Genomic DNA, 15553 nt, shown 5'->3' with positions numbered 1-15553 from the left:
GATTGGCAGTTGTATGATTCAATCTCCTCTAGCAGTGGATCCTCCCGACTGAAAAAAGGAGAAAACCATCCTTATCCCCTTTTCTTTGAAGATAAATGGTTGAAAATAACCAAAGCACCTTGTAATCCATCTGCTCAGAACAGTTAAAAACATAGACCATCATTCCAAGTGCATGTCCAAGATCCTTTGTGGTTTCTGTTTTGCCTGTCCCAGCTGGACCTGCAGGTGCCCCACTCATTGTTAAGTGTAGAGATTGAGTAAGGGTAATGTAACACCTTTAACAATAAAAGCACAATGACAATAACGTAAGATTTCTTTAATGATGGACAGTGCAAAACCACAAGCTACAACCTCAAGCAATGTGAACTTGGGAATTTATGATTTATTTTTTGAAAAGAATATTTCTCTTCAATAAATAAATTTCATAAATATTATTTTGCTTTAAAACTGCAAACAGATGCATATTATGGCAAATCAATGACTCTGATGAATGTAAGAAGAATATGAGCATACAGTGAAATGGAGATTTGGGGTAGCATAAAGTATGTTTTGGAAATTTGTCTGATCCTTCCATATTGTCATGGCTAAGCAGATTTTGTATCAAACAATCTATCCAGTAGCATTTTTAGATTTACACATATGTAGATATATGTATGAGTTTATTTCCAGATGCATGTATAGCTGCTTAAATTATGAGCCTATTGAACACATTTTCAACATACTTTTTAGTTATTGTGTTCCGAATTGCAACATATGTACATATTTCTTTATGGATTAAAATGTAGGAATCTTCCTTGCATTAATAGTTACATGTTTCTTCAGCTCAACAGTTACGATATGCAAAAAATTAAATACTATAAGCCTACCATTCCATTTCTTGGATATGCAGTTTGACCATTTCTTCTATTCCAAACTTTTATTTTAATTAGTTTCTTGAAAATAAACCTAATAGACCTGTGCAAAGGTTTGCAGGTGGTAGAGTGGCTGTATATGCAAATTTGTGCAGTCTGGAAAGCCCCTGGGCTGTTTTCCAAAAACATTTCTGCTTTAATCTTTTAAGCAGAGGTTCTTCATTCATCCTAGAGGCATAAGCTCCTTAAAATGCCAACCCAAGCATTACTATATAATTTAAGAGACTAGATAGGGATATTTTGTAACCTAATACAATTATACCAACTTGTAAGTGAACTTAATAATAATAAAAGGACTTTCTAATATTAATATTTTTCATTAGGAAGGATAATACAAAATTTTCTGTATAATAAAATTCTACAAGACAAATCAGGAAGGGCCACAATTAGACAAACATTACCTGTCAGTCAAAGGTGTAATAACTAGCCGAGGGGTATTTCCCAAATACTCATAATAATACTGAAACTGAGCATCACAAATGTTGGCAAAGCAGTGTTGCAGGGTCCAATCCCATCTATGGCGTAGTTGCGACAGCCAAGGGAAAGCTTGGGAACTAGCAATCTATACAAACACCATATTGTAAAACAATTATTTATGCAGATGCTATAAAAGAATAAAAAACCCAGTCAATGCCAAAATGCCTATGCTATCATCACCAGCCTTATTCACAATTATTCATATGTAACTCCAGTGTCTGCAATTATAAGAATTTAGATTCATTCCCAGGTACCTCTGCACCATAGCAAATTAAATGTAATAAAGGATTGCCTTTTTAATGGAAGCTTTAGTTGCAACAGATATTAGAATTTCTGCCAAGATAATTTTCTCTTCCATGCTCACATTTACAAAAAAACAAACTATAGGTATTTGACATGAGTCAATTTTATATATGCCTTTCAGCATCATTCATGTCATTTTATCCTCAGATCTGATTTTATTGACAATTTTTGGATTCCATCAAACAATTATATATTCAATATCTCATTTGGTTCTTTTCAGGCATTTGCAACATCATACACTGCCTGATCATTTTTAAAAGATCAATGATGTCAGAGGAAACTTAGAAACTAAGGTTACAGAAACTTGTGTCTATTGCCTTTAACATCCTCAAAAGAATGTCAATGCAATCCTTTGGGAGTCTTATCAGAAGAAAATTTAAATATAACTGTATATATAGACACCATTCCTTATTTTATATCCATGAATTATGCTCTGCAGAAGGTTCATGCAGAGGAAGAGGCAGATATAAAACATAATAAATTATTTTTCCCCTGATATATTTTTAGTCTCTGTTTGTAAAATTTATTTTTTGTGTTTTTTAACTCTAAACTGCTTGATCTAATCTAAAGCACTTGCTCTCAATCTGCATTCCCCATTCAGACAGATATGACATATAAACAGAGAAAGTGAATTTTCAAGAAATATTAATCCATAAAGCAAATAGGAATCCCAGCTAGAGTCCAGAGATAACAGGAATCTCTAGTTTAAAATGGATGCTAACTATTCTCTCTCCAGTGAGACTGCAGTAGATATGGAAACGCTTATCAACCAAAGTATTTAAATCCAAGGAAATACACTTATACTACATTCAGGATAGAATCAGACTAGTGACCTAAATTTAAAACAATGATTAGTGGTTTTACCACTAGTCTTTGAACTATGGTGCTGGAGAAGACTCCTGCGAGTTACTTGGGCTGCAAGGCGATCAAACCGGTCAGTCCTAGAGGAGATCAACTCTGACTGTTTTTTAGAAGGCTAGATGCTGAAGATGAAACTCAAATACTTTGGGCACCTAATGAGAAGGAAGGACTCACTGGAGAAGAGTCTCATGATGGGAAAGATGGAGGGCAAAAGAAGAAGGGGACATCAGAGAATGAGGTGGCTGGATGGAGAGACTGAAGCAGTAGGTGTGAGCTTAAATGGACTGCAGATGATGGTAGAAGAAAGCCTAGAGGAACGTTGTCCATGGGGTCGCAATGGGTCAGACATGACTTTGCAACTAACAACAACAGTGGTTTTACCTTCTGAGATATAAGCTTTGCCACCACATCCCTTGCATGTACATCTATTGTACAAATAGTCATGATCTTCTGTCTATCACTTGGTGTCAGTTCACCCAACAGTAGAGCAATAAGAGCATTTAGCTGAGCAATCTAAGAAAGACATAAATAATTTTATATTTTATTTTATATACCAAATCATTGACATTCATGTTATATAATTTGTTTATTGATTGATTGATCTGTTTATTTAATACATTGATTTATATAGCCACCTATTTCGCCAATTGAGTCAATTTGCTCTAGTGGTTAAGGCACCAGGCAAGAAAGCAAGAGACCATGAGTTCAAGTTCCACCTTAGTTATGGAAACCAGTTGAGTGATCTTGGGCCACTCACTCTCAGCCCAATTTACCTCACAGGGTTATTGTGGGAAAATCAGAAAAGGAAATTTGCTGCCTTGAGTTATTTGCAAAAATAATAAAGGTGGGATATAAATCAGTAAAGAAAATTGCTTATACTTTTACTGCATGGCAAACAGCTTTTTCCATGTTTTACATACAATTGTAAAGTCTATTTAGATATAGTTTGGTAGCTCATATGTAAAGGGTAACATCAATACCTGTTTTTTATGATAATCCTTCAAAGCCATTTCAAATCCTTCTTCAAGCCTGCTGAATGCTATTCCCACATCTGTAGTCCACCAGATTTGAGAACCAATAAGTGCTACTTGTGCAGGATAATCAATGATCCACTGTTCTCTGGGTTTTTCCTCATAAACAGTGATAGCTTCTGTGATGTGATATCGCACTGATTCGTGCATGGTGTCTTCCAGGCGTTTTAACCAGGTTTCCACCTTTTCAGGTAACAATTAGGCACATTGGATTCAATTCACAGAAAGTTATTCACACTTATAATTAACTTGTCACTATGTGAATAGGTTCTTGTTCATACAATATATTCCATATCTAAAGGGATTATTTGTATGGACTACTCAGCAAACATTTTTGTAAATTCTAGAATGAAGGGCTACATATAGTATGTGCAAACCACAGAGCGGTAAAGAAAGTAACATTTACAAGAACAAGTGAGTAAGCAGACAAAAAAAGTATTCAATCAAGACATGTTGCCATAGAATATTTAAGGTAACTGCATGAAAAAAATGTAAGAAAAAATATATTACTGTATTTTAAAGAGCATAGAGAATAATAATTCTAAGAATTTTTTGCATAACCTAAAAAATGTTCTTTTTGGGAAGGAAGGACCTATTGTCATGCCCGCAAGCTATAAAACATAATTTTATGTTCATAATTTAATATGCTTGAGATTTGTTATGTCTTCTATCACACTGTGATACATTAATTTGATCCAAAACAACATCCTCCTTAAGCAAGCATAATCAACATTTCCTTATTGCCTTTGGGATTTAAGCCTTGATTATTATAATGGTATTGATTGCTCATAAACAGTTTTGTAAATATTTGACATATTTATTTTGACAGCTCATGGTATGAAATTTAATTTTAGCAGTAGAAAATGCTACCTAAATTGCCTTATCATTGCCCAAAGTGTTTAAATAGCTTGTCTTCCAATTCTCTCATCATTAAATGTGTTTGATAACATGAACATCCATTGATCATTCCCAAAATGAAGGACTACAGTAGAATAAGAAAATTTTGAATTTCTTCAAAATTTATAAAGATGACTCAAAGTAGACATTGTTTGCTATAAAGTAAACATACTATCCAGATGAATCTAGGGGACAATTTTAAAAAGAAGTTTTAAAGACACTCATGAATAGAAAGCCATCTGGGATTTTATTGGGAATTGTTTTAAAAACTAGCGTAACTATTTTGCTGAGCATGTTAGCATCAAAACATAATTATTATAACACATTTATTTTAAGGCCAATTTTATTGGAATAGTTAGGTAAACAGAAATTGTTTTTTAATGTATACTTCATTTTTTAAAAAATAAATAGAATCTGAAATATTTTTGTTTTTATTTATATATCCATAATTACAGACAAGGAGACTTTTCATTAATATATGTGTGTGTTTATTTGTATACCTAATCAAAATGGTGTCTGTTAAGTGCTGCTTATTATTTTCTAACTTTAGAACACAAAGAAAAATATCACACTTCACTGCATCACATACCTGACCATTACATTCGAGTTGTCCACTGAATGAGACATATTCCTTTTCTTTGCTGTACATCCCTAGTACAATAGTGCTGTGTTCATCTTCACTGTCTTGAAATTTAAGATCAGCAGTATTGTCAAAAAGTTTAATAAGATGGCAAGTCACCTGCATTTACAAAACAATATACAATTTAAAAACTGTAGGATTACCCAGTTTTTAATTATTCCTTTATTTCATAGTCAATGCTTTAGATGTGATGGCAAGAAAATTTACCTGCTTAGGTTGGGCTCCTTTTGACAGAATGTCTAGCAGATCAGCAGATGAAACAAAATAGAACCGGGGAAAAGCTAAACGTTTGGTCTCTAAGTATTCAGCAAGAGCCTTTTCACAAAGCAAGAGTCTGAAAATTGAGGAAGAAAATATTTATGTTTAAGAATGTATGGGTTTTTTCTCCCCAACAATAGTTTTAATAGTTCATTATGGGAAGTTAATAGTTCAAGATTTTCTTCAATATGAAAATAAGAGTTTAATTGTCCTTCATAATTAATAGATATGTTTTCAGATTCTGAATCTGAAAAAGCTGCTTCAGCTGAACCTGTGGAATTTCAGCCTTAGGAGGCATCAAACCAAAAGTCATGTGGCTGATCAAAAACATCTACTACTTGGACAGCTAAAGCAATCAGATGGAGGATGACATAAGACCTTCCAAGCTCCCACACCAGTTAGAGTAAATAAGGAGCAGAGCAGTTCTCTGAGACTTGCCTGCAAAGGAGTAAAACTCTTGATTAGTGACAATTGGCTGCAGACTAGTTTAAGAGGCAGCTCTGACCCATGTTCCTTGGCTAGAAAGAACGGTCTCGTATGATGTATCTGTGAATCCTGTTTGTATAAATACCCTGACAAGCTGACAATCCTGACTTGGCTCTTAGAACCTTGGACTGATTTTGGACTATTCTTCTGGATGCTCCTATTTAAAATCAAATCAGTCAAGTGATTTGCATGTTTTGACTGTTATCTCCTGAATATGAGTAAACTGTGAATTACCATGGTAACCGTATGTGAATTGGTAGTTGAATCAGAAGGACAATAGCCTAAAGCAATATGAGTAATTACAATCTACTGAATGTACAGTATTTTTGCATGAAATAGAGTTCTCTGTTCAGGGTCAAAGATGAGACAGTTATGAATAAAACTGTTTAATGAGCAAATTGAGAAGTCCATACCTGTGAAGAAGCATTACATTTAAATGACTGTATTTATGGATTGTGAATGTGGGACTTTTTCATGTAGTAGAAGTATTTATTATTAAGCCCTGAAAATCTATGATTAAAAAAATCAATATTATTTTAAATAAAACTTTAAACAATTATCAAATCATGATATATAACTGCTGCTAACTATTATATATTTAATTATATAAAAACAACTGGCTCAACAATACCTATGCTGCAAATCTTGAAGTTTTTCATACAAATTAGGCTTGGTTGCTGCTTCCAATACATTTCTGGTATTTGCTGAATCATTCATTAATCCCTAGGTTCAGGAGCAAAAATATTTCTTTTAATTTGTGAAAAAAGATTTATGTGATTCCTCATTTTTGAGGAAAAGAAAGTATTTCCCTTATCTCCAGAATGCTAAGCATAATATTTATACTGGTATAAATTATCCTCAAATCTGTGTGAAAAAATCCTGACCTGGTGGTGCTGATTTTAAAAACAACTGTTACTGAAAAACAACACCTGCTCACACATTATAGAGTTGTCTACATTTCAAAGGAATAGCAGTGTTATATAAATCAAGTCAAATAACTATGACAATTTCATATCAGTAAATACTGATTTCAGACATATGTTGACTTTTTTCCCTATCTTCTTGAAGAAAGTAGTATTAATAATTTATTGAAAATCATGTTTTATCTTTTCTAGGGAAACATATATTTATTTTAAACTACTATACTTTGGGCAGCAAGGAATAAAATTCCTATCTCTCAAAAACGGTAGCAAGGTACATGTAGTCCTCAACTTACAACAGCTCATTTAGTGACCATTTGAAAGTAAGCGGCACTGAAAAAAAGTGGCTTATGGCCAAGTTACAACTTTTGCAACTTCCCTGTGGTCATGTGATCAAAATTCCGACCATTGGCAATTGATTCATATTTATGACATGCAGTGTCCTTGGGTCATGTGATCACTTTTTCGCAACCTTCTGACAAGCAAAGTTAGATGTGGAATGAATTACAGATTCGCTTAACAATGTTAACAGCTAACAGCTGCAATGATTTACTTAATAAATGTGGCAAGAAAGATAATAAAATGGGGCAACATTCACTTAACAATTGTCTTGTTTAGCAACAGAAATTTTGGACTCTGTTGTGGTTGTAGGTTGAGAATTACCTGCATTCATACTAACAAAATATTTGTTTTCATCAATGTCCAGATAATACTGGAGCACTACATATAGTAAGAGAAGTATAGGCATATTTTTTTAAAAAATTGCTCTACAAGGACAGTTTGCTAATGTTCTTCTTCATTTCTCACAAAAGATGCCTGAAGTTGTAGATAAATATTTTCATACTTGCTCATTACCTTGTTTTTCCTGTGTAGGAAGTCCTTGACATGACAACAGCTGAGCCCAAAATTTCCGTGGCTAAGCGAGACAGTTATTAAATTTTACCCAATTTTATTATCTTTCTTTCTACAGCTGTTAAATGAATCACTGAAGATATTAAGGTAGTAAGATGGTTGTTAGGTGAATCTGGCTTCCCCATTGACCTTGCTAGGCAGAAGGTTGCAAAGGTGATCATATGATACCAGGGACACTGCAATTATCATAAAGATGAACTAGTTGCCAAACACCCAAATTTTGATCATGTAACCAAGGGAATGCTGCAATGGTCGTCAGCGTGTAAATCAATCATGTCACTTTTTTCAATGCAGTTGTAACTTTGAATGGCCACTAAATGAATGGTTGTAAGTTGAGGACTATCCATATAGTAAAAACTTTTTTGAGTCAATTTCAACTTGGGAGATGTGCATATCCATATACTTTTATGGAAAGTGTTTCTATTGCCTTATTCTAGGACACTTTTCTCAATATTCAACTCTAGCTTTATGTTTTGGGATATCCTATCATAATTTGATTCTGCTCGCCTTCTTTCCAATATCAGCTAAAGTCGGAGATAGGTTTTCCTGCAAGAAAGATATTTTTCATTTTTTTCCCCTGTACGTAGTAGTAATAAATGGTACTGCTCCTATAGTTATCTTTTCTTACTGCTTCCTTATTTTTTATTTTTTTTAAAAACCCTGCTTTTAAAGCTGAAAATTCAATACCACTTTACAATAGTTTGCCCTTTTCTACATTTCAAGTTGCAAGGAATGGATTTATTAACATTTGAATGGAATCCATAAACGTATTGATTACATGTTTATCTCTTTGACAATGTCAGAATGCATTGAAACTTCATGGCAGTACCGCAATGCTGAAAGACTCTTACTTAAGGCCAAGAAAAATCACCCAAACTTGATATTTCACAATAATTCAGAAATTGAAGTAAGGCTTCAAATGCCATGCTCATTAAATATCTATCGATCTGCAGTTTCACTTGTATATGAAATATGCCATAACCATTTTGAAGAAGTGGAAGGCAGAACAAATACATTTAAATGTTAGTTACTATTTCTATACTATTAGGTTTGAAGAAAATAATAAATAGTTTACAAAATATTTTTATATGTGTGATTTGGGCATTTCATTTTGTATTTGTTTGGATGGATATCCTTGAGACAGATTATTATGATTAATTACTTAAAACAATATACATTATTTCGTGTGTGTGTGTGTGTGTGTGTGTGTGTGTGTTTTCTGACCAGTTCTGGAGAACTGGTAGCGGAAATTTTGAGTAATTCAGAGAAAAGGTAATTACCACCTCTGACTGGCAATTCCCCCATTTATTCTCTGCCTTCCAAGTCCCAGCTGATTGGGAGGGAATGGGAATTTTGTAGTATACTTCCCCTGCCATGCCCACCAAGCCATGCCCACCAAGCCAAGCCACACCCAGAAAGCCACGTCCCACAGAACCAATAGTAAAAATTTTTGAATCCCATCACTGGTGTGTCTTTGTCTGTGTCTGTGTGTGTTAGTGTGTGTGTGTGTGTGTGTGTGTGTCTCTGTGTCTGTGTGTGTCTGTGTGAATAATTTCATGGGAATGCTTTTAAAAATGTTGGTATCTGTATATAAAAAATGAAAAAGGAAATTTGGATTATGATTTATGTAGTGACTTATTTCTCATTAACCTTAAAATCCATATCAATGCAATCAAATCGCTTTGAATCTTCAGGAAGCTGTTCTCTGATGTCATTTGAACCAATGAAAATACTTTCAAGATGAGACCATGTACGCTGAACTTCCATCCATAAATAAATGACAGAGTCTGCCACATTCAGCTTTTTTTGCCAAGTTAATACTTGTTCAATGAAATATTCAACATATTTACTTTGCAGAACTGTTTGCAACTGAACCTTTAGAAAAAGAGGAGAAAGAAATGAAATTAAAGGATATAGAAAATTACTCAAAGAGACACAGGAATCATAGCTACAAAAGTTTTACAAAAAATCTCCTGCAAGCTATTATTACAATAAATCACAGCAAAAGACATTTTCAAACCTTGCAAATGGACAGCATATTATTAAATGATTCCATACTATCTAGGGGAAAAGGAGAGACACCAAGGACCTGTAATTTTGCAAACTCCTACACAGACAGGAATTTTTGTTAAACCAAATACAGTCAAGAACACATATAATTTTACAGACTAACATCTGGGACAGCTAAGATTCACTGTAAATAAAATTGTGAAAACAGAGATGTGAGTTAATCCATTTTTTTTAAAAAAAGCACTTTAGCAATTCAGCAACAAGCACATTTATTCATTAGTAAACCAGATCTTACTTGATTGTTGTCTAAAGTCTCAAAAAGCTGTTCATCTATTTTCAGCAAGAAAATATTGGTCCTGAAATGTTCTTCATAAGAAAATTCCAAAGCAGCCCATGTTTGACTAATTTCTATCAGAATCTAGTTAAACATAATGAAAAATGTGATTAGAATCATTTTGACCAAAGCAATATTTAAATCAATATTTATACAATTCACCTGAGATGTATTACAATAAATTATCTAATTTCTATACTATTGATATCATAAATTTTGTGCATTGTTTGAGTTATCAACATTTGATAATACTTCAAATTTACAAAATATTTCAAAGGAAAACAATGGTTTGCACTTAAAGAAACCATTTTACGTTGAGAATGGGATGTTATGAAATTGAGGTTAGTGTTTCAAATTCATAATAATACAAATTCAAAATGTTTTACAGAAATCAATTTCTAAACAACAATCGAGGGACCCAAAATATAGGGAAAATGAGCGTGAAAGGGTTTTCCTAACAGGGCACATTTGTTTCACACTGCCTTCTGCTCCTCCTGAATTTCTATTTAAATAGGAATACTTCTAAAATTAAATATGGATTGTGAAGAGGTACTCCTTGCATCCATGTTTTAATTTTACTCAACTCCATGTTTCATGCCTCTTCTACTATTAGTATGTGAGTGCATTAATAAAATTGCAAAATTTATTTATAAAATTTATGTGAACATATGTTTGATCACATCAGAATTCATTTTACCAATACAGAAACTTGCCTATGTATATTCTTTCATAATAGAAATCACCATTCGGAAGAAAATGTTAATATAATTATATCTAAAATCTAAAATTTCACCAAAACCACTTAAGAATGTGCTCCACTGTGCACCAGTAAAATTGCACAACTGAAAATGTAGAGGAGGCATAAATGGAAGTCACAATGAACAATATTGTCTATCAAAGTCAGAAAAAAATAATTTAAACTAAGAATCGAGTGATTCTAAAATCAAAGATGACATTCAGAATAAGATTTTGGAAAGAATCCTGAAAAGAAACAGGATTAACCTTCTCAATTCCAAGCTCTTTTACAGCTTTGTCAACAATGTTTCGGACATCATCTTCCACTTTATGCAGATTCAGCACCAGTAGATTAGCTAAAGTTGTATCTTCAGTTATGGAAAACTGAATCTGAAAAAGCAAAAAATTACTGTACATTCCATTATAAACAAAGAAAGAAATAATACTGGAAAATTAGTTGGTGATGTAATTTTCATCCTGTTGAAGCAAAATAGATCAAAAGTCTAAAATAAATGTATTACCAATGAAGAATATTTGTAGCTCAAGGTTGAAATGAGGTCCTTGGTGCCCTCAGAGCTTGATTGTTTTCTTTGATGTCTTCATTACTCAAACTAGGTAACATTATCAGTGCATTGATGAGCACTGATGTTATCTAGTTTGGGTAATGAAGTATCAGCAAGAAAACAACCTAGCTCAGAGAGCACCAAGGACCCGTCATAAATATATTAGCATTGAAAAAGCAAAACAAACTCAGAAAAGACAATAAAACCATTACAAATAATCAGTCAGAAACATAACATTCTATCCTTTGATTGTTTCTGTAGAATTTGCAAAAGAACAATTAATAACAGCATTTCAAGTTGAATTACAAATATTCTTTCCTAAGTAGTGGTATTTTATTTATCTTTTAATTTAACTGTACACTGCCCAACTCCAAACAATTCTGGAGTCTTTACAAAAAAATAAGGGGACTATAAAACAATAATGCCAGCATAAAAGAAGATACTTCAGAAGGCAGAAATGCCAAAACTGGGCAACAATATAATATATATCCATAATTTGGTAGAGTCTACATATACCTATATAAAGAGCTAAGTCTTCAAGACTCTCTGAAACACAAGTAGGGTGGAAAACACCCAGATCAGAGGTGGGCAATTAATTTTCCCAAGGAATCACATGAGAAACATGGATTGTTGTGGAGGGTTGAACCAATAGGATGGTGAAGATGCATAGGTATGCATGCATGCACATATGTAAATGGAGAAAAAAACAATAATATACATCTTCAAAATTAAATGCAGTTGTATTATGTATATGGTGTATACTTATTTATATTGGATTTCTAATTTCCTATTGATCTCACGTGGGCTGGATAGGGACAGCCAAAGGCCGTGTATAGACCAAGGGCCATAAAATGCCCAGGTCCAATCCAGATCCTAGGAGGAATCCTAGAGAGTAGCTGCTATGAGAAAGAAGGCTCAAAATTATTAAATTATAACATTAAAGGACATTAAAAAATAATTTAAAGAAATAAAAATGATTTTTTCAATTTATTTGTATGAAAGTTATGATCAAAGATCTAGGAATCTTTACAATGGAATTAGAAAAATACTTACGCCTATGGTCTCCATGAGCTGATACCAGTGTCGATCTCGAATGGCTGGATTCTGCAACTCTATTACAATTCTCAGTGATGTCAAAAGATTCTTAATAGTTAATTCTAGACTTGTATATACATTCCAGGAATGAACCTCTTTATCCAATGACCATGTCTCCTAAGAGAAAACATCATAGAATATTTTGTGTCATTTAGTACCTGCTAATCCAATTATATTGTAGTCTCAATGATAATTGGACTAAAATTTCCATTAATATTGGGAATAAAATTTTCATCACTAAATGAAGTGATGACATCCATGTGACCCTGCCACTTAGTGAAAGAATTTCTGGCAAACCCCAGATACCATAGTTAAGCGAATCTGCATAGATTGTTAAGTGAGGACCACTTACGACCATTGACTTTGCTTGGGGGGGAAGCAGGGTAGGTCACAAATCCTAATCACATATGACCAAAAGATACAGCAGTGATCAAAAATCCAGATCAGTTGCCCAGCACCCAGATTATCATCATATGACCATAGGGGCCTTGCAATAGCCAGAACTTGGGCAACTGGTTATACATATCACTCATTCAGTTGCCTTGTAAGTTCGAATGATTGCTGAATGAGTGAATGATAATGACCTATAAGAAAATGTTGCAAGTGTTTGGCATAACTAACCAAGCTTACCCATTTTTCAAAATAAAATCTTGCAAATGGTTATGAAGAATGCCAAACCTTTGTACAGATTTGGTAATCTTGTATGAAAATTTGGCAAAAATGGAGAAAAATCCAAAATTTGTTTGCAAGAGAAACAGAAATTATCAAATATGAGAACAGTAGATAAAGCAGGAGGAGGAAGGGTAATGATAGTTGTAGTACTTGCCTTTGCAAATCTTATGAGTTCAAATTCCATTTGTTCCATACTAATCTCTCTCCAATGTCTTTTGGTCCAGTCATCAATGCTGCTCTGAACAAGAAACATTGAAATGTCAATGACATTTGACAAAGATTAAAATACTTTCATAGCCATTCAGTTGGCTATGTTGCAGGGGCTTGAAGAATAGCAATGTTAAATTGTCTTATTTGTTTCCATGTTGGCAAATAGCTAGCATAGTTTCTTTGATCTCTTTGCATCTGCAGCTCCCCTTGAAGCTAAATAATATCAATATTAAGTATTCTGCAACCAACATGCAAAGTCTTGAACAAGTTTGATATTCAATGATCTTTGTAAGGATCAAAAAAGAGATATTGATAAGTGAATTAAAGAACAAGACAAGGAATACACTGACATTTTTAAAAATGGGGTACTTCACTTATATGTATTGGGAACAATGTTTTTAACTTGCTTATCCATAAAGTTAGGAATGAGCACTGAGATGGATTAATTTCAAATTATTTGGAGCAGTAAAAAGGAAAAGGAAGGAGGAAAAAGAGAAAGAGAAGTGTAGGGGCAGTAGTTGTAGCTTATTGATCAGGTCTAAACTGGAAGTGAGTAGTCCCAAAATGATTTGGAGATATCTTCTATAATTCAGTGAAAATACTGACTGAATTGCTAATTATTCCTTTTTGTAAATAGTTACATTTTGAAAAAATATATAATTACACATTATATAATATTATCAAATAATAAAAAAGGCAAAAAAGGCAATCAAATAATTGGTAAGGGGCCTAGAATTTCCCTAACAACATTTTAGAATTTGAAGCTTTTGAAGACTAGTAAAAGAAAATATGATAAAAGTATTATACACAGTAAGGAAAATAGAGTCAGAGGGAAGATTTTTTTCTTCTGGAAGAATTAAGATCATTCACTAAATCAGAACGTGGGGAAATTTAGGACTAATAAAGCTTTAAATGGAATTCTTAAACTACAGAGGTTGTTACATGCATGTGATGATGCCCATTTAGATACTTTATAAAGAAAAGGACTACCAGTGGCTATTAATCTTGAGGACAACATATTACCCTCAGTATCATGGAACACAAATATTTAAATATCAGTTTCTAGGGAGCTACACTGGAAGAGGATTATCATCCCCATATTCTGCTTTCTTAATGCATCTGATTGAAATTACACCGAACATTGGACTATATGAATCTCTGACTTAATTCCAAATTCACAATACAACAAGAACAAGATATCATCATCATAATCTTTTATTCATTAAATATGAAACCAACTGAACATTTAAGGTGTATCATTGATTGGCACTGATGGTTGATATGGGTTGTTACCAGCATCCTAGGTATCAACCAAGTATCTTCTTAAAATGTATGATGTTCCGAGTGGCAAAGTGTTTTGCAGTTCTGCTGGTGTTATTGCAGGAAGCTGCAATTTCTTGATGTATTATCATCATCATCATTGTTGTTGCTGTTGTTATTATTCATCACACAGTCAGCCAAATGCTCTGACTGGTTTTGACATTTTTGTCTACTGATTGATCCTTACCAAGGACTTGGGATAAGCAGATGTGGATGTTTGGCAGATATCATTGCAGGATGGAAGCTGTTTCAAGTAAAGCTGCCTTTTGCAATTGACAGATGATGCAAGCCATTGATGTTCAAGTGATCCTCCAGTTGTTTTGGGATTGCAGATAAGGCACCTATTGGTACTACACTTGCTTGCCTTTGCCATAGTCATTCCATTTCTATGTCTTTGTATTGTTATCTGCTCCAGTTCTTTCTCTTCTATTCTGCTGAATCCAGACACTGTTATATCCACTATCCAGCCTTTTTTGTCTTTTTTAAAGACAAAAATGGTTAATTCTAGGATAGTGTTGGAGAACCTTTTTGACACCAAGTGGCCAAAGTGCATGGAGGAACACAGGGAACCAAAAGAGCATCTTCACGGCATGCATGTGCATGCTGGGATGCTGAGCTTCCTGTTTCTGGTGTGTGTATGCATGCCGGTCACCTGGTCTTCTGGTTTCTGGCATGCATGAAGAACCGCTGGCCTGTGCACATAGACACGCCGGAAAACAGAAGCTCAGTTGCATGCTCTGGGGAACTACTCTTCCAGTTTTTGGCACTCCCATGTGTGTGAAGACCAGCTGGCCGACATGCATGGGTGCACTGGAACCCAGAAGAGCAATGGGTGACGGCTGGCATGCCTGGAGTGATGGCTATGTGTGCCACTTCCAGCCCCTGTGCCATAGGTTTGCCATCACAGGTCTAGGGTGT

General features: G+C 34.0%; 1 protein-coding gene across 1 annotated transcript in view; it reads right to left on the bottom strand.

Moving 5' to 3' along the window:
* DNAH11 (dynein axonemal heavy chain 11) overlaps positions 1-15553 on the bottom strand; it is a 176462-nt gene that overhangs the window by 124069 nt on the left and 36840 nt on the right. Inside the window, exons 22-33 of the mRNA XM_032235831.1 lie at positions 13260-13343; positions 12392-12550; positions 11043-11165; positions 10002-10124; positions 9347-9571; positions 6496-6587; positions 5328-5454; positions 5070-5219; positions 3533-3766; positions 2934-3065; positions 1313-1473; positions 119-275 (exon numbers count right to left, since the gene is read on the bottom strand). Coding sequence (XP_032091722.1) covers positions 119-275; positions 1313-1473; positions 2934-3065; positions 3533-3766; positions 5070-5219; positions 5328-5454; positions 6496-6587; positions 9347-9571; positions 10002-10124; positions 11043-11165; positions 12392-12550; positions 13260-13343 — 1767 coding nt within the window. The remainder of the gene's footprint in view (positions 1-118; positions 276-1312; positions 1474-2933; positions 3066-3532; positions 3767-5069; positions 5220-5327; positions 5455-6495; positions 6588-9346; positions 9572-10001; positions 10125-11042; positions 11166-12391; positions 12551-13259; positions 13344-15553) is intronic.

This window comes from Thamnophis elegans, chromosome Z (genome assembly GCF_009769535.1).
Source record: "Thamnophis elegans isolate rThaEle1 chromosome Z, rThaEle1.pri, whole genome shotgun sequence".
Taxonomy (NCBI): Eukaryota; Metazoa; Chordata; class Lepidosauria; order Squamata; family Colubridae; genus Thamnophis; species Thamnophis elegans.
This window is presented reverse-complemented; position numbering and strand designations above follow the sequence as displayed.